This window comes from Bidens hawaiensis, unplaced genomic scaffold, assembly GCF_021521415.1.
Source record: "Bidens hawaiensis isolate Kalapana, Puna unplaced genomic scaffold, B.hawaiensis_p1.1 tig00013187_1, whole genome shotgun sequence".
NCBI lineage: Eukaryota > Viridiplantae > Streptophyta > Magnoliopsida > Asterales > Asteraceae > Bidens > Bidens hawaiensis.
In genome coordinates this window covers 24,652-51,001 of record NW_027492113.1, presented here as the reverse complement: position 1 = coordinate 51,001, position 26,350 = coordinate 24,652, and the positions used below count along the sequence as shown (strand labels likewise).

At 32.2% G+C, this 26,350-nt stretch overlaps 1 protein-coding gene and 1 pseudogene across 2 annotated transcripts; one reads left to right on the top strand and one right to left on the bottom strand.

Annotated features, from left to right (window-relative positions):
• Nucleotides 1–4: 4 nt before the first annotated feature.
• LOC143543573 (uncharacterized) lies at nucleotides 5–5,880 on the bottom strand. Its single transcript, XM_077035865.1, has 12 exons — nucleotides 5,520–5,880; nucleotides 4,249–4,319; nucleotides 3,891–3,974; nucleotides 3,513–3,809; nucleotides 3,134–3,273; nucleotides 2,644–2,731; nucleotides 2,348–2,530; nucleotides 1,975–2,136; nucleotides 1,633–1,826; nucleotides 1,058–1,208; nucleotides 793–958; nucleotides 5–289 (listed from the first exon to the last, which is right to left on the bottom strand). The coding sequence occupies exons 1-12, from the start codon at nucleotides 5,878–5,880 to the stop codon at nucleotides 231–233; spliced, it is 1,956 nt and encodes a 651-aa protein (XP_076891980.1). The 3' UTR covers nucleotides 5–230.
• Nucleotides 5,881–21,698: 15,818 nt separating this feature from the next.
• Nucleotides 21,699–24,627, top strand: LOC143543584 (transcription factor MYB83-like; annotated as a pseudogene). Its single transcript, XR_013137098.1, has 2 exons — nucleotides 21,699–21,985; nucleotides 23,812–24,627. The product of XR_013137098.1 is annotated as a transcription factor MYB83-like (transcript).
• The last annotated feature ends 1,723 nt before the right edge of the window (nucleotides 24,628–26,350 follow it).

Genomic DNA, 26,350 nt, shown 5'->3' with positions numbered 1-26,350 from the left:
GAGACACAATAAAACATTACATTTCAATACATTTGATGTTGACAGTACAAAAAGAGTTGTATTTCAAACCTATTACATACTTTTAATTTAATTACTACAATAATAAGGTCCAAACTAGTGACCCGATAGCTTGCGGTTTCTCTCTCATGTTGCCGTAACTGTCCGCTAAAGTTCCAACCACCCTCCCGGTTAAACCGAACTTCATAACTGACCTTACATTATTAAATAGATCATGTAGCTACACTCAACTTCTTACGTGTAAGATTTGGCTTTGATGCCGGAGATTGTCCTGTAAACACATGGGTAGAGGCTAACACGTCATTTCTTTCGCTTGTGAATCACGAGTTAGAACATGTAAGCTTTAGTATGTGTCGGGTAGACCCGAAACAAATTTTATCCTACTTTTAATCAATATTTGAGTTAATTACACAGATGGTCTTTGTGGTATGCCCATATTGCAAGTTTGGTCTCTGACTTTGAAAAAATATCTTTACGGTCCCAATAGTTTGAAAGTTTAATACGTATGGTCCCTAAAACGGACAGGCGTTAGTTTTTCCATTTTAGGAACCACATATGTTACCCTTTCAAACTACTAGGGACTATAGATGTAATTTATCAAAGTTAGGGACCAAACTTGCAATATGGCATACCACAAAGACCATTCGTGATTATCTCTAAATATTTAGTGTTTCAAAATATGATTACAAAAAAAATATTGTACAAATAATAATTTATTTTTTTAAATAAAATAATTGGGAGGTTTTACGCTAATAAACGACCATTTTTGCTTACCGGCATCCTTCTCTGATTTCCTCCTACTCCGCCACAATAAACGAATTGGCGTGCCCGAAAATCCAGCATCGGATCTAAGTTGTTTCTCCATATATCGTCGGTACGTTTCAGGAAAAAGCTTTGCATCATTCACAAAGAAAACAAATGTAGGTGGTCTAATAGCACCCTGTGCATGGGATCAAATCAGGTTACGAATGACCACAGTACGAAAACAAGAGAAAACACGAATGAGTGAATGACCACGGTAAAAACACAAGAGAAATACCTGAGTGCAGTAATAAAGGCGGCCTCGCTTTCCACCTCGTGTCCTAGGTGGCGACTTAAAAGCTAAGGCCTCGTGAACCACTTGATTCAGTGTGGCGGTACTAAGTCTTCTAGATCTTTCTTTTTCAACTTCACTTGCAGCAACAATGATTCTAAAATTCCGTAATGATTTGAATCGTTTAATAGCAAGTTAAAGAAAATTATGAGTGATTTAAAAAAGGAATCCTTCGCATACGACTTGTATGCCACAATACAATGAGATTCAGCCATGTGTCACTCAGATTTGTAAGTATATTAGTGAAATAAAAAATGGGACAATCTCATATGTCCCTCAAAACTTATGTAATATCATTTTACCGAACAAACAATCACATTATCAAATATACCTGTTTTCAAAAGTTTTGACATTTATACCCTTCCCTTGAAACTTGCATTAGGATATATATTGCTTTTAATGAAATGGGTAAATATGTAATTTTAAGTATTTTGAAAGGGTATATTTGATACACATATTATATAAGTTCTAAGGGTATATATGAAATTGCCACAAATATATGGTTTACATAAAAAGCATACCTGTCAACGCTGTTACCAGCTATCGCGGTTGAATAAACGATCGGCGCCCAATTAAGAATACGAAGCTTTGTCCGGACATCATCCTCATAATGCAATGTTGTCTGTCGGTTTTTATTTGGTATTGTGTCCCACTTGTTTACAACAATTAGACAACCTTTGCCTTCTCTCTCTATCCTTTCAGCAATCTTGTAATCCTATGCACAAAAGGAAAGTACGCCATCGCACAGCCAAATTTTCAAATGAATATACCTCGATAATAACCAAGCAAACAATATCATAATGTCTTTTCTTACATTAAACTCTTCAAAATTTATAAATCAGAGAAACCGTATTGTTTTTTACCTGTTCTGTGATGCAGGCCAAGGCCTCGATAACAAGAGCCACCACATCAGAACGTCGAACTGCACGAAATGCTCGGTTCACAGATAAAGCCTCGGTTGTGCTACCTGATGAAGCCACAGCTGCCCTTTTCCTAATTCCAGCAGTATCAATCAGACGAAATTTCTGCAATATATTAATAAATTGTTAAGATGTCAAATTTCATAAAACAAGGTAGCATATATTGGTCAATAAAAGTCAAGATGGTCAAAGTTACCGACATGATTTCATCCGTAATCAGAACACGTATCTTCGATCAATTTTTTAAGTTTAGATGATTTACGCATAACCACCAGCCACAAAGACCATGTTTTTATTATATAAGAGGAAAACAAACCTGGCCATCTGGTCCTTCAAATTCAGTATCGATAGCATCACGTGTGGTCCCGCTAACTGGACTAACAATTGTTCTGTCTTCTCCAACTAACGCATTCAGTATGCTACTTTTACCAACATTTGGACGCCCCACAATCGCGATAGAAGGAACATAACCTTCTTCACTATTCTGAGCCTCTGCATCCTATGTGTACAAATCAATAGTTGTCTGAATATACAAACAATTTAAAAAACAACATACTGATTACAAATGTTAAAAGCCAGTGGTTTCCGAGTTCTTGCATTGAAAAATGATACCTCGATTTTCCCCAAACCTGCACAGACAAGATCGAGAAGCTCCCCGGTTCCAGTTCCAGAAACAGCAGATATGGGAAGCGGTGAAAACCTAATTATTCCATAAAGAATAGTTTAACAAAAGATGACTATAAGGCCATGTGTAGTGGGCTACAAATTTGGGCGACAAGGGGCGACTAGGAGCGAGAACACCGCCCCGGAGGCGACAAAGGGCTGGGCGACTAGTTTTTGTCGCCAGCTTGTTTGTTTGGAAATAATATTATTATATTATTATGTGTGTGTGTGTGATATGTATGTATGTGTGTGTGTGTGTGTGTGTATATATATATATATATATATATTGGGCTACAACACCGTTACACCTCTAAAACAAAAACCCTCTCTTTGCTGAATGGACGCCACATGGCACAAAACGCCTAATTTTGTAGCCCCTCCACTAAACATAGCCTAATCAATAAGATTATAGAGTCTAAAACTAAGATCTTGAGATTACCCGAGAGACCAAAATTCTGATGCTTGCATGATTCCTTTACGTGGAGACTCACACTTATTAACAGCTAGTATGATGGATTTATGTGAATAGTTCTTCCGAAGCCAATCACCTATTTCCACATCAGCTGCATTCAAACCTGCCTGTTCAGAGTTAGTCATGTAGGGCCCACACAACAAGTAGAACTTAACGCAAACAAGCAATAACAAAGACTTGCAAAAAGTGCTATTTTATTAACAAAAAAGGGTTTGAGATAAAGAACTGTGATTTACTGTAATGAGTGTTATAACCGTAATATTTAGTATGCATAACCTAACTAACATAATAAGGAAAGCTTCCACTAGAATGAAAATATGAAATGATGCTACTTTATGAACCAGACCTGGCCATCAACTACAAATATGATGACTGACGATTCTTCAACTGCCACAGTTGCTTGTTTCTCAATCATTGATGGCATTCTAGCAACAGCAGCTTCTCTAGAAGCAAGTGAAATACCTTCCATACCAATGGTGGTTGAGACAGATAACTGTTGTTCCATAACATCAGTTGTTGATTTTGAAACTGTAATGACGCCTCCTGTATCGATTACCATAAACTCCATTGCTCCCCAAAAGGCTCTACCATACAAACGGTCCCTTGTAACTCCAGGTTCATCAACTACAATGGCTCGGTTTCCCTGACACAGATGCATAGTTAGAGATATATGAAAGAAAATAGTAATAATCATCAAATAATAGGCGCTTGTTGAAATTTATACCCCAACAAGGCGGTTAAATAATGCTGATTTGCCAACATTTGGCCTTCCAACAATCGAAACCTTTGGAAGAAGATGATCAGGTACCTGCATTCAGTCGAACAAGATTACAGTAAAAAGTTAATAGTTACACTCAAAACTAATAATGTTTCATTTTAGGGTAGAATATAACCTAAAGTTTTAATATTTAAGCTAGGTGAGAATATTGGTTCATAACTTGAAGTAATGTCTTATATCAGCTTGCAGATGAATCAACAATTCAGTTTAGACATTCTTCACCATATTACAAACAAAATTGAAGACATGGTATATACAATTTTATCAATTAACAGAATGGTCACAGAGGATAAGGCTTACTGACATTAACGGGTTTGATACTTTCTCGCTTCTGCCTTCTTCCACGTGTTTCTTTTTCTCCAGCTGGCTCCTCTTCTGGAACATGAGAAATTGGCAACAAATTTTTAAACCTTAATTAATCTAGCAAGTTAAGTTTAACAACCATTCCACAGGTTCCAAGTAAGAAACAGGTCAAACTGTCACAAATTTTTCATATAAGCTTTAGTTTACTACAAGTTCCAGTACTTCTCAATTGTCACATATGATTCGGGTTTGCAAAGTCAGTCCTACCAGTTATGAAGGCTTAATCATTACCCTAACCAATATTCAGTTATGGAAGACTGCTTAACCATAACCATAACCGAATGGCGGGTTAGCTGTTGGTTATGGGTTGGTAATTGGTTTCGGATAAGTTCGGTTAATTGTCCAATGTATTTTTTTCCTTTCTAGTTGAAAATGGTTCGGTTACGGTATTCCAAGCTCAATATAAAACATCGAAGCTGAAAATATGCCGGTTGCAAGCTTATGTTATAGACAGTTGCAGCAGAGATTTAAATATTTGAAGCTGGAAATAGAGGTATAAAAGATGGAAATAAAGGTATAAAATTTGAAAAAAAACATAAACATAAGAAGTTCTGTTCAGTTTCGGTTAACGTCAGTTATCAGAGACACATTAACCATAACCGAATGGTCAGTTAACCATATTCACTTGACCATAACCGTCGGTTTTGTTCTGTTACGATTAATTTCAGTCAACGGCTAATCAATTTAACAGATACGAAATATAAATGTATAAAATGACAGTACTACTAATTAGTCATTGTGTAAATTGTAATGGATTAAGTAACCTACAGATATTAAATTTCACCTTCTGAACTACGATCAACCTAAATTAAACTCAAAACACCTTACTTAAACCATAGAAAACACAATTAACCAACAAAACCACTCACCAATCCTCAACTCCTTCGATAACGAAACCGACTACTCATGAACCACCTTCTCCACCTCCAATTCCATATAAATGAGTATTATGCTATATATAAACTAAACATATGAATGAAACATTGTTTACAGTCATTTATATTCGTTCGTTTGTGTTCATGAACCGTTCACAAACAAGTTCATTTCCTTAATAAACAAACACGAGCAACAAATCCATTCAGTTAAGTATTCCAAAAGCGTTCGTTTGCCTTATAAAAGCTTAACGAAACGAACATGAACAACTACAATTAACCTAAATTAAACTACAATTAACCTAAATTAAACTACAATTCCACAACAAAAACCACTCACCAATCCTCAACTCCTTGGATAACGAAGCCGCGTACTCCCGAACCGCCTTCTCGGCCTCCAATTCCAGCTCATCAACATCCAACTCTTCCTCTTCCTCTCCATCAACATCTTCTTCATAATCCGACTCCAATTCCTCTCCAACCGAATTAATCGAATTAACCGAACTACACAATTGCACACTCGTTAACCGCTTACGGTTACGAACAGATATTAACGATAGATTGGAACTGGAATTTGAATTGGAATAATATGAAGGCGGAATAATAATAATAACCGAACGTGACGGAGATGATAATATTGAAACCGGTTTTAAGAGAGAGAGAGTTCTACAGAGAGAAACTGAGGTATTGAGTGATTGCATTGTTGATTCAATAATTTGCTAACTTACGCCTGTAGTGTAGTGTAGTGTAGTGTAGTGAAGAAGATGAAGTTTGGCGGGTAAATGGATTACCAGAAGATGAAGTTTGAGTGAGGGTTTATCTGTTTTGCTAACGTACGCCTGTGAAATATCTGTTTTGCTAACGTGCGTGTGTAGTGAAGTGAGTGACTAGTTTGTATGGGCTTATTACAGATTTGGGCCGGTGAAGTTTAAAGTAGGCCGTATGATTGGGCCAGATATAAAATAATATATTATAATATATATTTTATTATAATATAAAGAAGAAGATTAACGTACAAATGAAATTAATTTGCTAAACGTGAGAATCAAGTAGAGTAATTATATATACATAGAGTATTTATGTAATTATTTTATGATAATTACTCTATGTTGTAATCACATAATTACTGTACTTGTATATATAATTACTCAACTTGATTATCACGTTTAGTACGTTAATTTCATTTAAATTTGATTCAAACCCTTAATATATGTAAACAAACATGATGAACATTAAACGAAGATAAATGAATGAACGAAACATGTGTTTTTGTTAATTTAAACGAATGCACATATTTTATTCATGTTCGCTTGTTCTTTAACTAAATGAACTTTTCGTCAAACGGTTCGCGAACAGTTCAGTGTTTACAAGACTAGTGAAGTGATATGTTTGTATGGCCTTATAGTTTTGGGCCGGTGAAGTTTAAAGTAGGCCGTGTAATTGGATCATTAGTGTTCTTTATAAGTCCAGTAATCAAAAGGAGTTATATTAACATAAAACTTTTTTTTATCATAACTAGTTAGTTTATATAACTTAAAATAGTTTTTAATAGTTTGTCCTAATGACAAGTTTTTCATGAAATAATATCACTTTTTTGAGACCATTTTACCTAGACATATTTAATTAAAGGAACCCTATAGATGAAGGGTGTTTCGTCAAACCATGGACTGACAATAGATTACGAAAGCCGTTTCGCAAGGTTCAAGAATGTACATAATAATGAAGCTCCACATACACTTCAAGCCGATTTACAGGAGCATATGTGGCCGATTAAAGAGTAGTTGGTTTATATAGTTTATTTTTAGTTTATGTGGCTTTATTATACGAAATACAAAAGAAAATAATTTATTATAAAAACTAACTTAAGTTTTTGAAGGTAAACGTAAAAGTAGGTGATGTTGTAAAAGTAAAGCGGTGTTTAAAAAGGATGTAGGATTTAGAGAAAATAGATCTTTCAAAAATGAATACAAATATGATGTGACGCGGTTGTTGGAGGTGCTTTTATCTCCACGATTTGTAAAGACACCATGGCGTCCTCATTTTTGTGAATCATTAATAAATATTATTTTAATTACATGTCTATCGTTTGGACTTGCGAGTCTAAAGAAGTTAGGTCTTGAAGTTTGAGTATAAGCTCGTTTACTACATGAGCTCCGATTTGGATTTGAGTTTGAATCAAGTATGTTCAAGTTTGGGTTATTAGAAGCCGATCTCAAGTAATTTATGAGTGATTTGGCCACCTAAAAGTAAATAAAAGTGCATAAAAGAAAACATATAAAAAAATTAATAGCTCATAAACCATGGATATTGTGATTGAATTGTTTTGTTGATAAACTACAATTACCTAAACAAGTTTTCGGGGTGTTTGGGATTCCTTATTTTACCTCCTTATAGCTTATAATCTATAGGTTATAAGTTATAAGGTGTTTAGAAAAATTAGATTTTATAAGTGTATAAGTTACAACTTTATAACTTATAACTTATGATTTAAATAAGTCATAAGGAGGTAAAATAAGAATTATTTTTCTTAAAAACATAGAACTAATCTGGATACTTAATAAAAACAAATTGATGGTAGATGATGGGAGAGTGTCACTGTGAATTAAAAGAGACTAGAGGGGCAAAATGAAAAATATACTAATAATAATAATAATAACAACAACACTGGCATTATAAATTCTCCTTTTTTTTAAAGTTAATAACATTTTTATGCATAATTATTTATTTTCTGAGTTACATCATACAACAGGACATTTTTATCATAATTTGAATATAATATTGCTACATAGAAAAATAAGCATGTTTGAATGGGGTATCCGTGTAATGATTTTCTTTTAACGGTGCGATTTCTATCGAGTATTTTATTTTGAAAAATAGACATTGTTACCTTCGACGCTTGGTTGTATCACGCAAACTAGGCATACATACCATTATGAAAAGTAATGTCTTCATAATTATGTAGGAGAATATATAATTATCATTAAGAAAGAAAAGACGTTTTGAGGTAAGAACAAGGGCATGGCAACAACCAAGTCAATGGTACTTAGGACATCGTTGTCTCCTTTAATGTTCTTTATAATTAGTTATACTCTATTGTAGATTAGTATCTTATTAAGGCTTAATTCATATAACTTACAAATTACGCGTAATTAGTACATACATGTGTATAACATGTTAACTCAGATATGACAACTCTACTTAATTTATCTTTCAGCTCATGCGTCTCACTTTCGAGTTTAGTGATGTGGATTTTCAAAGCAATTGTTCATAAACTGGTGTGTTGTGTTAACGAAGCGTGTCATGAAACAAGCATTAACATGTAGTTGTATGTTAGCCAAGTGTAAATTTGAGAAGACGGATTTGTGAAAAATCCACTTCGGTATATACGTGAAGATGTGATGAGCGAACCTAAATATAAACAAAATGAAGTATCTAACTCCAAGTCCAAATGCTTATATAGTTTATCTTTATGTGTCATGTATGATTTATTTTAATTTGTTTCAAGGCTGGCCTGAGACAAGGCGATCATCGACTGCTGCCCAGGGCCCGTTATCGTCAGGGTTCAAAATTTTCAACATAAGTATGCATATACATACACGCAAGAACAGACACACACATTATACACACATATATATAATTAAATATAAATAAAAAAAGCTCACAATTTTCAAGCCTACTTTTTTCTAAACTCAATAATAACAAATTAGTGGGTCCAATCATAGTGACAGTCCAAATAACAACTTAAATACCTAATGGGTCTAGCTAATAACAAACTAACTTTGTTTTTGTCTATTATCACAATTACTGTCAATATTTATAAAAAGATATATATAACTTTGTTTTGTGTATTGATTATTGCTCATTTTCTTAATACTCGTCTAAGGCAATCAAAATCTCGAAGACCAGCCTGATTTGCTTTGTATTACTTTAAAATACAAGATGATGTATGTACTTGAGAGGAAGGGACCAAAGGAATAAAAGTTTTAACTTTTTATGACTTCTGAATTGAAATTTCACCCGAAAAAAATGACACAAGAGTCTTTATTTATGACTTACATATCAATATTTATGACTTCTGAATTGAAAACTAACCATTGTGTAAAAAACATGATATATTGTTGTAAAAGTTTCCCCTAAAAGTAGTAATATTAACTTTTATGTCATACACTAGATGATGACTTTTGAAAATAATACTTTTAATGGAAAACCTATATGATATATCATGACATTTGAAGTTGAAACATTAGCAGAAAAAAAAGGAATCTTTATTTATGGCCTGCATTTACTGTGATCCAAGCTCGGGGAGCTTAAAATTATACGAGCTGGTTTGGCTTAAAATCTTCTATGAACTGAAAACTTTAGCTCAAGCTCGAGCTTGTTTGTAGCTAGACCTGTCTACTCAAAGTCTAAAATAAGGTTGCTATCTATTAGGTTATGTGTAGTGGAGGAGCTACAAAATGGGGCGACTTGCGTCATGTGACGCCAAGTCAGCAAAATGTGATTTTTGTTTTAGGGGTGTAATGATGTTGTAGCCCCATATACATATATAGATGTATATATATATACACACACACAAGAACAGGCGATGAGTTCTTGTCGCCCCTTCCCCTTTATCGCCCATTTTGTTGCCCCGGGGGTGGTGTTCGCGCCCCTTTTCGCCAAAATTTGTAGCCTACTACACATGCCCTTAGGGCATGTGTAGTGGATGAGCTACAAAATGGGGCGACTTGTGTCATGTGGCCCCCAATCAGCAAATAGTGAATTTTTTTGTTTTAGAGGTGTAATGGTGTCGAAGCCCTATATATATATATATATACATACATATATATATCATATTAATAATAAACATATACACACAAACAGACGACAAGAATTCATCCCCCAACCCCACATTTCGCCCCTTTGTCCCCCCCCCTAAAAAAAATCGCCCCATTTTGGGCTTATTTGTCACCCACTACATACACATTTAGTATTGATAACATCTCTTTAGAGTTTTTTCATTAAAATAAATATTGTGTAAGATTTGAGTTTTTATACAGGGTGAGTTTTTTTTATCTTTCTTTAGGTGACATGTTATTAATTGGCTTTATTTGTATAAGTTTAATGTTCAACCGAAATCAACTTATTTTAAACCAAACCTTAAACTTATACAAGCTAGCCCGGCTAGCTCAAAAAACGTACGAACCAATTTCGAGCGAGTTTTGAATCACACCATTTCAAGAACTAAAAATCCAAGCATTTTTAGGATCTTGATTTTTTAATGAACTCAAAACCCAATGATTGGTGAATTGTTTTCAAAAGAAAAAACTTTCTTTGGTGATAATTACCCTTCAAAACCTATAATCCTACATTTAGCTTTCTTTATTAGGTAATTAACTTTAAAATAAGTTTGCTTAGTTTGAGGGGTATGATCAATGTGGGCAAGTGGACAAAGGCTTGCACAAATAGTGAATGAAAAGATTGAGAAAAGGTGATAGCCTTTGGAGTGCCTTCCAAATGACCCATCCAACTTTTTCTCACACCTCATAGTTATAAGAATATATAGTGTTATTTTTTAGCCATAGTTAGTATTATAAATTATAGAAATGTCAGGGTTTAGGAAATATTTAAAAAAAACAACTAATAATTAAATTAGCGGTTTTGATTATTAGTTAATTAAATCGAATAACTTAGATCTCGAAAGTTGGTCGATCAACAAAAGGAGTAGTCATGCAACCGTGGTTTTGCTTTCTCTTAAACCGGTACATTCATTTATGTTTGATCCAGTAACTCATAATATAACAGCTGCCAACTTCAGTTCTACTTTAACTAGTTGGATTGGTCCGTCTAGTTTTCAAAACATTGAGTTTAGATGATCTTAAGTGATTTATAGTAATACACTAATAATTTATTATTGTACAGACTTTTAGATGCAATTAAGTAACTGGAAATATAAATGGTTGTTGCTAAATAGCTATATGTAGGTATTAACTGTATAAAATAGTGATAGAATGTCATAATCAAGAAAGTTATGATGAACTAGCATAAGTTATAAGTTGTTAACTATGCAAAATGATAATATCGAAATAGTACATGTTGGCATAGGTTAATGATCACTTCGACATAACAACAAAAATAAATGATGATCATACCCGATAAAATCTCAATCATTGACAGGGTTTAGAAGGAGATAGAGATGCTGCTACCACTAAGACTCCAGCTTCAAGAGAGTTTTCGAGTGAACCAGAAAGGCAACAACAAATACTAATAAATAATATAAGTAACATATATAATTAATCAATTCTTTTGTTAAAGAATGAGTTGAATACGACCCGGTTTTGATATGCCTGAAATGTTAGATTAGTAAAAAAAAAAACAATCGTACCTAGTAACATATCACAATAGCATTCTTAAGACAGTGAGGATTTCCATGGTTTCGTCACATGTCTCCTCTTCGCATGTTCAGTCCATCTCAATCTCTCCTATATCATATTCGAAATGTGCAACACCCCAAATTATTCTGAAAAAACTTCATTTCTCATCTGATCCAATCTTATATGTCCATACATCCACCTCAACATGTCATCTCTAATACCTCCAACTCTCACTCTTGTATCTTCTTGATGACCAACAATCAATTTCGTATAGCATAGTTGGGCGAACTGCCACTTTAAAGAAATTTTCCTTTAATCTTGTTAAAAACTTCTTATATCAAAGAAACTCCTCTGCTCCCCACTTCCACCAAAATACCTAAATGCGATAGAGCTACATCATCATCAACGTCCATTTCATAGTGGACGAGCGACCCTAAATACTTAAACTTGGTCGTCCGCATGACAACTTGGCCTTCAATAGTTATTTGGACGTCCTACCTGTCATTGGCATCACTTTAAATATGCCCGCCTGTCATCTCTACATGTCATTGGCATCACTTTAAAGTTACATAAATATACTCAATTATATAACGCCTAATTCGTAAACCTCTACACTTTAAAGATGCTCGCCTATCCTCAAGCCTTAATTTAGACCCTACTTACTCTAGATACCAATACAATATCATATGCAAAAAGCATGCACCACGGGATGGCCTCATGGACGGACTTCGATTACTCATCTAAGATTACAACAATAAGAACCAGACTCAATGTAGAATGTTAATGAAGACCCATAAAAAAAAGTATGCATCCTCCGCCATTACCAACGCGTAGCACTTATCTTAGCATTGCCATACATATCCCTAAGTGTCTTTATTTATCTCAAAAGGATCCCTTTTAATCAAGATTACCCCAAAATCATTTTATAGGTTATAATATTGTAAGCTTGAAAAGGTCGACGAACACCATATACAAATCTCTCTTCATACTTCAAAACTTTTCCATCAATCACTTTAGAATGTGTATCAACTCCGTAGTAAAACGGATTTGGCATAAATCCAAATTAGTCTATAGTTCGTTCTAATAACCTTATTTTCTCCAAAATCTTAACATTTGATGGCATTTCTGACGACATCAAATGATTCGAAAGGGAAATTAATTTTCGGCTCAATATTTCCAAAACTTGAATCGTAATTTAAGTAAGGCCTTACTTTTCTTCAAATCACATGGATTATTTGATTATTTGAACAAAAAACAGTAAAGGAAAGACACATCACGTTAAACATACATATTAAGTTGTATTTGGAGCGTTTTGATGGAGAGATGGAGACGGGGATAACGAAGGGGTGCCGCTTGTGGCGGAAGGAGGATAGAAAAGGAGATGTCAGTGGGATAGCGGATGTAACAAATGTCATGTGTTTGTGGTTTGTCTTAGGACAACATCGATGGAGATTTGAACAAAGACGATGGTTTCATGTGTGAAGAAATGGTTAAGAGTTGAAACAGACAAAATAGATATTATTATTATTATTATTAATATTAATTTCCTATATCATCCCTACATATCTTTTCCAAATGTAATAAATATGAGACTAAAATATAGATCTTTAGCCATCAATTAAATAGATATGAAGGTTGAAAAGAGGGTTCTCTTATGGTAAAGATGTTGGTAAAGAGTGACTCATAATTATGTTACCTTCTTTGTATCAATATTTTTCAAAGGTGTAAAACCTATATTGATTTTTAACGTGGAACAGATTTTTAAAACAATATGAAATGAACTTTTTAGTAGTTGAGTTACATTCAAAAGATAAAAAGACTTCTAGAAATAGTTGGGAATATAATCTAATGCACATTTACCTCATGTGGAGCTTTGTTAGACTTTTGTTTAATTAGTATAGATTCCAACAATATCATTTGAAATCAATAGCTTATAGTTGAAAGGTCACGCTTCCTTATTCCCAAATCTTTCTATATATTTCAACAATATTATTTAATAAAATCTCCTAATATACACAGTGAATGTTACATTACATGCATATCATAACATGCTTAAATTGTTTTCTTTATCTTTTAAAAAGTAATATGACCACCTTTTTCAAATATAGGAAAACAAAGTCCTATAAGTCTAATGTGGACCCAAGGCCAAGAGCATCTTCTCGTCTTTGCTGAATGCTGATACATCAAGACATAATTAAGGGTAATAAACATAACTAAGGTTTTTCTAGATACAACTCAGTAGATATAATTGCATTACAATTTCATGAAGAAATGCAACATTTCAACATAACATTGAATAGTTGAACCCTATACAAAAGAACTTGTTTGGTCTAGTTAACACATGGATTAGATATGTTCGATTAGACAAAGAATACATTTTAGTTGTTTGATAAACTTTTCCGTGTTATCTGAATACTAGTTTCGTAAAATGTTTTAATCTGAAAGTGCGTTACACGTAAACTAGAAAGTTATATGGAAATTCTTAAAAATATGAAACCTACATAAAATGCATTTGTAATCTAATTAGTGGGTTATGCCACGCATTGCAACGGTTAGGATCGAATAAAATGTATGTCGCACTACTACAAAAACTCCTATTAACACCGTTACAACGATATGAAGGTCAACCATTTAATAAGATGTAATCCACCGTTTTAGAAAGAACTATTTTCTAAACCCGTTGTAAGTAAGAAGAAACTAGCGTTGTTTATTGAACTTATTGAAATCAACGTTGTTTAAAATGTTGAGGTTTCCTCCACAACTGAATACCGTTGTAAATAAGAAAAAAAGTAGCATTGTTTACTGTACTCATTGAAAAGTAGCGTTGTTTATTGAAAACCGGTGTTGTTTAAAGTTTTGAGGTTCTCTCCCACCATTGAAACCCGTTGTAAATAAGAGAAAAATAGTGTTGTTTATTGAACTTATTGTAAGTAGCGTTATTTATTGAAAACTAGAGTTGTTTAAGATTTTGAGGTTCCCACTCACCAATGTATAGTGATTTCATTTTTCTCCTTTGAGAAATTCATTAATTTTATCTTTCCTCTTAAACATCTAAATATGGTTTTCTTAAATACTCTCTCTTTCTCAATCCACTCTTCAAATTGCATCTACATTTATCAGAATTTGTTTAAAATGAGGTATACAGCGTTGTAGATCTCAGTTTACTTTATGTAGTTTCAGTAAGGATTTGTTTGTTCAGTGCTTATGCTTACCGATAGAAAGATTGCATCTGTATAGGGTCATCGTTATGATGAGCTTGCTGATTGTTTGATGTCTTTGATTTCGTTACGTTGTTACATATCCATTTTGTGATTGCCTTCGTTCGCTAAACATGAATTTGCTTATTAGAGGAAGAAGCTTTTTCAGCAATAATTCACTATAAATATGTATCTCTTTCTTTTGCTTTTTGAAGTTTTATGTGTTTGTATAATTAATATTTAAAAAAGAGAGATATATTGTTTTTGGAGTTCTTTGATAATGAAAGAAGCGTAAAATTAAAGGAAACATAATGCACACCAAGTTTTTGATAAATATCTTAAAGGAGGATTATTGTTACACCATGTAAAGGAGATGCTAGTGATCAGCATTTTCTGTTTTGAATAGCGTTAAATTTTTTTTCTTTCTATCCAATTCAATATAACTTATTGAGTCACACAAAATAACTTTCACATAAACTAATTTGTGTTATAGACAAACTGAACTTATTATGTGTTGTAACTTTCATATATTATGTTCTTTCATAAGGTACTTTAAAACATGTTTATGTTTGTTTCATATATAACTTATAATGCACACTAATTGTTTGATAGAATGTTTGAACCAAAACCTACTTTAATAAAGTTGTAGTATCATGTAAACGGCTAAGTGATTCATTTTAACATATATTATAGAGTTGGTTTCCTTATTTTGATGGATATTCTAATCTTTATAAGTTTTGTGGAACTGATCTGTATTGTTTTTATCTTTATCTAAACCGATAATGGATGTAGTGTTACTAGAAAAGGGGAGGAAACATGGTTTCTTGCTCAAACTGTTGAAGAATATGCATATGCGATTGTGAAGATTTTAAAGATGTTATCTAGAAAACATGTTGAACAAATGTAGAAAAGTAGAAATAACATGTATATATATTTGTTTAGATTTTATTTATTGGTTATACCAATTTATATAAATGTAAGATGATTTATGTATTTGAATTAGATTTTGAGCCTTTGGTTACTATAATGTGTTGGTTATTGCAAACATAATTTAATTTAAAAAAAGTCAAATGTGTAGAAGAGTTATTTTTTATATAATCAAAAAAACGTTGTTTTTAAAATCATTTACAACTGTCTTTTCAATATCTTTTTATTAGAAAGAAGTGTTGTTTCTTGGTATTGAAGCGTTGTTTTTTAATACAATTTTTTTCGTGTACCATTTTACACCGGTTTTTGAAACGTTTTTTTGTGTACCATTTTACACTGATTTTTGAAGCATTTTTAGATACCCTTTTACACCGGTTTCTAAACCGTTTTAAACACATTTTGCAACACGACATTTAGAACGGTTTTGAAACCGTTGAGTAAACCCCATTTGAACCGTTTTAAAATGATTTTTTTCTATACTAGTGGTCGAGCTCGCGATGGTATATTGTGTCGTTACTAATGTGGTACCTAAAATCGATATAATTTACGACAAAAGAAATACATTAAAGTTTTGAACAAAAATTGATTGTTACGGTACATGTGGTAGATTAAATATATTTCTATAGTCAAATAAGATACAAAAAAATATTTGTCACAATGATATATTTAAAACTTTTTAACTCATTATGTTTAGAAGTTGTTTTATAATAGTTACCCCTCATCCCCACCCCTAAAATAATTCATTTAAGATCACACTCTAGTAATTCGATATTTTTGCAAGAGTTTGTGGTGCAACAAAAATTCTAGTTAATAACTTGCTTAGAAACATTGAATTTAAGGGGGGGAAAAATTCAAGAGATTAACAACAAATTATTGTTAGAAACATTCTGCAGGTATAATTTTAAAACGGTAATGATATATAATTTTAAAACGGTAATGATAAATAATCAGATCATCTTTCAGTGGCAGAGACATGTTAAGATTTTGTGTCCTACAACGTTTCGGTTCATGCTCATCGAGAGAGGCAATAGATGCCAACGCTCTTGCTAAACCGAGCCCGCGTCTTACGGAGTGTCAACGACCCACTTGGTTCGTAAAAGCTTTGGTGCATGCCGACGATGATGATGATGTTGTGTTTTTATTTTTGTCACTCTCATTGATGGCGTTGTTTCCATGTTGAATGGATGGATATGACGATTATATTCACATTTTTGCGAGTGGTGCTGGTTATCGATCGGTGGTGCAAATCATCGCGTCTATTAATAATAACGTGTTTACTCTATTAATTCAATTCCAAAGAAGAAGGGAAATTGTGTTAAGTAGAGTCTTTATCTTGCCAACTAAAAGTCAAAAAATCGAGGCAGGTTTCAGGTGTTTAAACCCGGTTACTACATGTGAATATATATAAATGTAATACTTAGTATTTAATTGCGAAAAGTCTAAAATACTCATCTAATTAACGAATGTTAATGGGGAAAGTTGACGGAGGGAGTTCAAATTAGCCCGCCCAATTAGTTCAGGGATACGAATCATAATTATCGCTTTTAACAATATTATACATCTCATATAGACAAGTGATGTTATATTACATGTCGCCTGTTTTTCTCTTTTGCCGCAACCTTTATATACTATTATGATGAATATTTTTCGTATATTTCATAGATAAGGTAACCTTTTGTTTCTTTTTTCACTTGTCTTGTTTCCAAGTAGTATGATATGTGTCCCCCACATATTTAAGTCTTTTCTAACTTTTTTCTTTCTTTCTTTCTTTCACAATAGATGACTTGAACGCAATTTCGATTTATATTTGTTTTTCTTCTAAATTACTTTTCCATGTGTACATATACTATATTAATATTATATTTAATATAATATATAACTACTTCTTGTCTTCAACTACACGTGTATTATATATTATAGTTATATGTAAAGATATGTTATGTGTAGTGGAAGCAAATATCTTAGCTTCGTGACAAATAAACCATCGAAGGTTTCTTAATTTTCCCTTACCTTCCCATAACTAACGATTAAAATAGTCATCATTCATATTCTATATATATATATATATATATATATATATATTATAATCTCAACATACACACATCTTTATATAACTAAAACAAAATATTTATTTACTTTCTCATAACTAACAATTAAAATAGTCATCAACTTTATTCTATATTATTATCTCAACATACACACATCTATATATATAACTAAAACAATATATGTGTTTGTTACATGACAGTCTTCTAATAACGATTGTAGAATCTTATGTTATTGTCATTTGTTTTTTTAAGAAGTTTAAAGTATCTTCTGTGGTTGTGTTATTGTTAATTATACTTTCATATGCCGGTATGATTACCAAAATGAAATTAGAAAGTACAAGTACCAAATTGGACTAAGCATATTGTATTTAGCTAGGGACACATTTGTTCTATGCAAAAGTATATAACAACTATTTAAGAAAAAAAACATTTTTACTACAAATATGTTGTCGCACGGTTGAAAATTGAAGTGTAACATAAAATTTTAAAAATTCAAAACTCAACGCAGTTATTTTATCGTTACATCTAAACCATATTTACCTTCTAAAGACCATACGCAGTGGGCTCGTCGTGGAGTCCAAAACAAGCCCCAAACGGCAGCCACATCCCCCCCCCCCCCCGGTTTTCTTCTTCGTTTTGACTTGGTTTGTTGTGTGCACATTGGTGGTGGGGGGATTGCTTGCTGTCCAATCAATTTTTTATTTATTTTTAACATGTATTTATATTAAAAAATTTGAAAAGTAATTATTGTGCAATGATTGAAAAAGGTTATAGAACATTTAACTACCACTACACCACTTTTTGCAAAACTAGTTATTGCTAACTAGAACGTTACGTATCACAAAACACTTCTACGCACTTATTTACACTATAGTACTATACATGATCTTATAACAAATGAAATCTATTCTTGTTATGCACTTCTTATAATAATCTTATTAATTTTAATAAATGTGAGTTTGATTCGGTACAAAATGAAGCTTCGTTTTATGTTCTTACCCATCTAAAATTATCCATAAAAGATGTGAACATAAGTAATTGTAAATATCAAAATCACATAAATGAATGTTCCTGTAGAATAATAATTTTTAGTTGTTTTTTAACGGTAATTTGGATAATTGACGGGCTAATAGCCAAATCATCTCTATTCCTTTTGAATACGAAACCATGGATGCTAGAATGACATACCTTGAATGGAAGCTCGTACATATATTAGTCCATCCATATCATTCCTAACTCAGTGACCACCCTCAAGGGGAAACCCCTCGTAGTTGATTGAGAAAACCCCTAGCCTAATCTAGAACTCCTATTTATTAAAATTAATATACTCCATACGTCTTATTAAAAGTGTCATGGTTTAAAAAACACAAAATTTAAGGTAGATTGAATGATTACATTTTTTGCTTACCAAATGACAATAATGCCCTTGGAAATCGGGTCCATCAATATAGTTTATTAATGTTAATTGTATGTGTTTAAGGATAAACTTGGAAATTGACTAATAAATTTGAAAGTAGACATTTGTTATTAGACGAATAAAAAGAAAAATATAGACACTTTTAATGAGACGGGGGAGAATGTAATATTAACTATACGTACGTATATTAAAGTCTTTCGTTTTTGTGCTTTTTTTTGTTTTGTTTTAATGAAAAATAGCATTGAGAGATAAGACTATGAGTTGTTGTTAGTTGTCCACGACAACAAGTTAACAATCTCTATTTGTTTTTTTTTTAATTTACATAATTTTAAACTAATTATTTATTATATTGATTAATAGTGAAGGAATGATGCAAAAGGGAAAACACAACGTATGGAGTCAAAAAGACAAAACAACCACCTCTCTTTCTCCCGACCGTTTCTCTATATATGTTTGTTTATCTAAGGACCACCGCATATTACTCCAAGTCTTTTCTCATGTCACCCTTCTTCAATACTTATACATATACATAAAATATATAAAATAAATATATTGACATGCACATAATTAATTAAGTTATTTGATTGTTCGTTATACATTAAGTTATGTGCAGTTAATATAACATACATATGTACGGATAAACAATGCAAAACAAAAACAAATATGAACGAACGTCTTAGTTTGATTGTATTTTATGTATATAACATACGCATACACGTTATACGTAAGAGGCACGGAATTCTAAAGATATGAAGAAATTGATAAAAAAAATGATTTAGATTTTTTGAATTTACTCTCGTATTTAGTGTGTTCTAGTAATTATATATACTTATATCTATACGTGTGTGTGTGTGTGTAATATGCATATTTATGTGTATATAACTTATGTATATATGTGTATGTATGCATAGGGGTAGGTTAAATAAAAGAGATAATATTATAGGAAGAATAAGAATAAATCTAGGCCATTGGATTTAAGATTTAGTGGTTGAGATTGTTAGTTTCCAAATGTCCAATAGTTTCTTAGGATCTAGGATTTAGGCTACATAGTTTTTAAACTTTAAATTTTATGTTTTTCTTATCATTCTTAGGAAACTATTTCTTTTTATTTTTACATTTTTCTAGTATGCATATATACATACACATATATTTATGTTTGTATATGTATATATACGCATTAAATATATGTAACTTTTTGAGCTATATGTTTCTTTTATTTTTAATCATTTTTACATTTCTAACCAACTATATTGATCGAAGAAAAATACGGTAAACAAGCAAGCATACCCGTGTGTGCGATGCTATGGGTTTTATTGCCTACAGTAAATATTTGCAAATATTATAGACAAACACTTCTAGCTTTTATAATTAGGAATGTTGCCATGCGCTTCGTCCCGGTTCGTAAAAGCAGGTTTAAATTTAAAAGATGGATTTTTGTAAAAAACAAAAGAAAAATGTATCAATGAAGTATGAGAGTACTACAAAAACAAATCAACACAAAAAAGATAAAAAGAAGTCTTTTTTATAAAACCATACAGGCGCTTACTCCACCTAGTTAATACTTTGGTGTTAAATCATCATACTCGATTTCGAACCCTTTAATTGGTCGACAAAATTTTCATTTGATATTAAATGAAACAAACAAAGAGCCCCTGAGTCGAACCCGCATACTTGGGTAGTCAAAGGCACTTTCAAACTATACATGTATGTTGATTTAACATACATTTTAAAATGTATATATGCTAATATATAGTTAAATGGAAAAATTTTAAATATTGGATGTCATGTAATGTCCATTCATTGATATTACCGCTCACAATAGCTAATCAAATGGTCATATTGCGTAATAATTAGTTCCCTAAATGTTGTATATAATAAAATGGTTAATTTAAAGTATTTTCTTTCTCTAGAGCATGAAATGCTAATAAAAATCTAAAATAATTTGTAATATCAGTATTAATAATAGGACTAATATATCTACATTATAGATTTGTTCTTGTATTATTTAACTAATTTTCTTCAAAATATCATATGTGCCTAAAAGAAAGATTGAAACCTAATGTCGTTGAAGTTCATAATTAATCATCTAAAGTCAAACTTGAAGTAATGAAACATTAGTACATATATCAGAAGAAAAAAAAATGAAAAAATGAAAAAGAAAACAAGTGTCTATATTTTATTGGCTTAACTAATTATCACACCATACCATGTATGCCACGATTAATTAAATCAAATCTATTCATGAATATTCTACCACAAGTAACCATTTTTAATTTTTATATCTTTTATCTCATAAACCCTAATTCTCTCTCTCTAAATTAATTTCTATATTATTTCATGTCCCCATTTCTAAGCAAAACCCCACTGCCGTCATCATCATCATCACCAATCCTATTCAATAATCAAACACAGGTGCATTTGGCTGTTTATAAAGTAATCAACACATATATAATATAAAGAACCAAACAATAGAGTTCATATCTCTCTCTAGCTTTCAACACACATACATACACACACAAACACACACATTGTGTGTGTAGTACATATAAACAATAAACAATATATACAAAGGAAATCATGAGGAAACCGATTAATGAGGTGAACGTGAACGGTATGATGACAACGACGACGATGAAGATGAGAAAAGGGTTGTGGTCACCAGAAGAAGATGAGAAGTTGATGAACTATATGGTTACAAATGGCCAAGGGTGTTGGAGTGACATTGCTCGTAATGCCGGGTTGCAACGATGTGGTAAAAGCTGCCGGTTACGGTGGATTAATTACTTGAGGCCGGATGTTAAACGTGGTGCCTTCTCTCCTCAAGAAGAACTTATTGTTCATCTTCATTCTCTTCTTGGTAACAGGTGCGACTCTCATTCTCTGTGTGTTATCGTGTTATCTTTTTTGTATAATCTTGTTTTGTCTCTAGACAATCGTTCACTCTTGGCACAGACGGTCGTACAAGTTGAATTATAGACAACTGTTTATCATTGACGACCGTCTGTTTTATGTGGCGTGATGAGATACAGTACCCTTGTATACTGTCTGATTGTTTTGGACGATTGTCTGCAGACGGTGTAAGATTAGATGTCGGACGGTGTCAGGAAAACTGACTCTTTTGTTATATATTACATAGTTAGAAGATAATTATGTATTTACGACATTAAACTTACTATCTTTAATCTTGATTTTGGTTTAGGTTGAATATTTGTTACTATTTTTTATTTTAATTTGACCAAGTGTATATATATAAGTGTATATTTAGTTTTATTATAGCATATAGTATTATTTTTGTATTATAGTTAAATATTGGAAAGTGGATTTTTAAATGTTTTTGTTATGTGTTATTCATCCTAATAACGAATTCAACAACCAATATATTTTATAAAAATATATTTGGGTTAAAATATTTAGGGTTGTTGGACTGTCTCCTAAAATTTATAATATATCTAAGTTAATACTAAATAAAAAGATCTTTAAAGCCTAATTGAATATATAACATGGAAATTGAGAATTTTGATATATATATTTCCAAACAAGGTTAGAATTTAAGTCATTCTTAAATTTTATTAATTTCAACGCACGAAAATAAATTAATAATATGTGTATATATACATGAGTAATATATTGATCGAGTATGTATCCAACAGAAGATGTGAGTTTTACACATTACAATTTAATCATTGAGGAGTGAAACATTATTCTTACACGATGTCAATCAAGACGCATGATCATGTCTCACATATTTAATACATACCAATAAAAAAGATTGATATATAAGCAAAGTGATTGAGAAGTTAGCCTGTGATCAAATAATTAATAATCTCACTAATTAGAAATAGAAATATTGCAAATTTTGACTATAAAATGGAAGGCATTTACCAAATATTATATCATACGTTATAGTTCTACTATAATTGTAAAATAAAAGTTAGATAGGAAATGGAAAATATCTCAACCTATAACTGGCTTATTTAATTATATATTCACTTGTATAACTTGTACCTTAGGCTTTCTTTTGTGTAAAACATATATGTGTGTATATATTATATACACGTAGGTGCATGAACTATAATACCCATAGTAAATTATATAATTAAGCAAGTAAAATGTCGAAGTCATGGTCACATATATGATTATAGTCACAACTTATGATTCAAATTTAATCTTTGTGTTTTTGACTTAAACCGGTTAACAAATCATTAATGATGAATTGGAGATCACAATAATTATCTTTCATTATTGAACCAAAGAAAGAGTAACTTGACATAATTATAACATATAACGTGCATCACACACTTGTACTACAATAATCAATACACATAAACATTCATATTTAATTAGTGTGACTACTTGTTGTAAAACAAACTAATACACATACTATAGGATACATAATTTTGAGGTAACCATATATTTATTTGAGTAAGCAATATCCATGTGTTGAATTCTTTTCAAATAAGTTTTCAATTGTATAATGTATTTGTTAGATGGCTAAAAGTGAAAGGGATGATTGAGGGTGTGTGTCCACATATAACCTTTGAGTTGAAGACACTCCACTGTCTATTTCAGTAGTTTGTTTACAAATGAAGCCAACCTCTCCATGCATTTCATGCATTCATATCGTATTTTACGCATTTTATTATCATATTTGTACGGAATATTTATATTTTTTTATTTCGTTAATTCATAGGTGGTCTCAAATTGCAACAAGATTGCCTGGTCGTACAGATAATGAAATAAAGAATTTCTGGAACTCAACCGTAAAAAAGAGGATGAAAAAGTCAACCTCAAACTCCTCGTCACCTAACACAAGTAGTTTTGATTCATCATCTTCCGAACATAGGGACATCATGGGGGGACTAATGTCAATGCATGATTCTAGCAACTTCATGGCTATGTACATGGATGCAACACGAAGATCATCATCGTCTTCATTGCAAGCCATGAACATAAACCAAATGATGGAACGATCACCACTAACAGGAGATCGTGGCTCAAGCATGCCCATTTTGCATCCATCACACTATGATGCAACACAAGTTGGCATGGATGATAATGGAATTAGTTACCATGGATGTTATGAGATCTTTGGAGGGAATTTACGGTTAGAAGACGAAATTTTTAACATGCCACCATTAGAAAACATGACAAATAATGATAATCAAGGTATAAAAGTGAAACACTAGATGATATAAACTCCTTGATTACAACAAACAATATGAACAACATCATCATGAACCAATGTTACAACAACCAAAACTGTTGGGACGGAGGCGATGAACTAAAGGTTGAGGAATGGGACTTTGAAGAACTGATGAGAGAATCCGGCACGTTTCCTTCGTTCAATTGAATCGTTTAAAGTAGAATTTTATTAATTTTCCTCAAATTTCTTTTGCCATTTTGAAAATTGGATCAAACCTCTTTTAATTTCCAGAGTTTATAGTAGTAAAATGTTAAAGATTGTAAAATAAAATGGGATTGGATACATATAGGTGTAATGGGGCCATTGTGCAAAACTATAATGTATATATTGATGTATCAAAGTATACATGTGCCTTATGATCATGGAAGGACAGTTTGTCCTCGTGTTGTACTCCAAGCTAATAACATTCAAAAGGTATACTTTCTTGCAATAATCCAAAAGACCATATATATGTGAATGTTAGATGAATAACATGTATTTGAATACAAAAACGATATTTGATTAAGTATGTGATATTGTATTTATCGTTAATAGCCCTGCAAGATGAAGGATCCTTTAGTGACTCCAATCTTGGAACATAACTTGAGACACGAGCCTGAGTAAGTGGCTTAGTAAGTGCATCAGCTAGTTGATCGACAGTATTGATATGGCGGAATGGTTATGATCAATTAGAAATTTATTGAAAAGTGATAATCTAGTGCAAGTTGTTTATGCGCGAATGATAGACTAGTTTAGCACACAGGTATGTTGCCTCTAATGTTGCCACAATATAGTGTTGGTGCCTTGGATATAGAAATACCCAACTTTGTAAATAAATTTTATACCAAAGATACCTTCGTTGTGGCAGTCGCTAATGCTTTCTATTCAGCCTTAGTGGAGGATCAGGAGATCGATTTTTGTCTAGCTTACCTCCATAAAATTATATTGGACCCAAGATATAGAATGTGGGATGTTGTTGAACGACCCCTATAGCAACTCCACCTAGTCGAAATCAGAAAACACGTGAGTATGAGATGTGAGGATCGATGAAGATAGTGACCATGATGGAGGGTACCTTATAGGTATCGAAGCACACATTTTATTTAGAGATTGCATTGTTGTGAAGAGGCATGCATGACCTGAGAGAGCTTAGTTTAAGCTAAACAAACGTCAGATTGAGTGAACGTTGGATATTGGAGCGAATCCCTAGCATTTTATTACGGAGTAGGATCCATCGAATGGGAGCCCTCTAAAATCGAGATAGTTTCATATGAGCCATTATTGTGTGTACTTCTTTCGGTCCCACGGTGTGGCGTGAGAAACAAGTTCATAGGTATAAAGATAACCTCAATGCCATGAAAATGATGGAGCGTTCTGAAGTCCGGGGTTGAGAACCGAGTAGCTAAGGTGGTTACAAATTTTCATAAGAATAGGCTCTTTGTTTAGGTGAGAACAATGCCATCCACATAGCTAACACATGATGTTGTCAATATTTTAACTCTATATATCAAACCACCACATTTCACATTATCACGATACATAATACATGGAACTTGGTAGAAAATGTGAAGGCCCCTAATGCTTACATGACATACGTCTACCTGTCGAAAACACATTACTCACAACACATAGCCTTATAATCAAAATTATTTTTAGTTGAACATATAAAATATCTTTGTATGTATTAGGACGGCATTGTATACAAATGATGGAAGCATTTGAAAGTTGCATTGTGATTATGCTTTTACGAAAATGCAACAATATTGTTGATTTGTGAAAGGATGATCACTCTTAAGAGACAAAACAATGTTGCTAATTTGGTGAAAATCTTTATTAGTGGAAAGTAAGATGTGGTCTTGTTCTTGCGCATTACCCAGTCAATATGGAGTTTGGTTAATTAGTTGTTGTCGTGTCATTTGTTTTAAGTAATTGAACGCCATTAACATTTTCTAATCATGAAGTTCAAGTACCAAAGATAATTCATCATTTAGTTCTTTTAAACTTTGACTTTCATTTCACGTGCATAACACTTTTATTAGTTTTATGT

What these genes read in the sequence shown, in the direction of transcription:
- LOC143543573 (XM_077035865.1), bottom strand. Translation starts at nt 5,880, where the DNA reads ATGCAATCACTCAATACCTCAGTTTCTCTCTGTAGAACTCTCTCTCTC. An exon ending in TATTTAACCGCCTTGTTGGG is followed by an intron (nt 3,810 to 3,890) that starts GTATAAATTTCA and finishes CATCTGTGTCAG; the next exon opens with GGAAACCGAGCCATTGTAGT. An exon ending in GCCTTTATTACTGCACTCAG is followed by an intron (nt 959 to 1,057) that starts GTATTTCTCTTG and finishes TCCCATGCACAG; the next exon opens with GGTGCTATTAGACCACCTAC.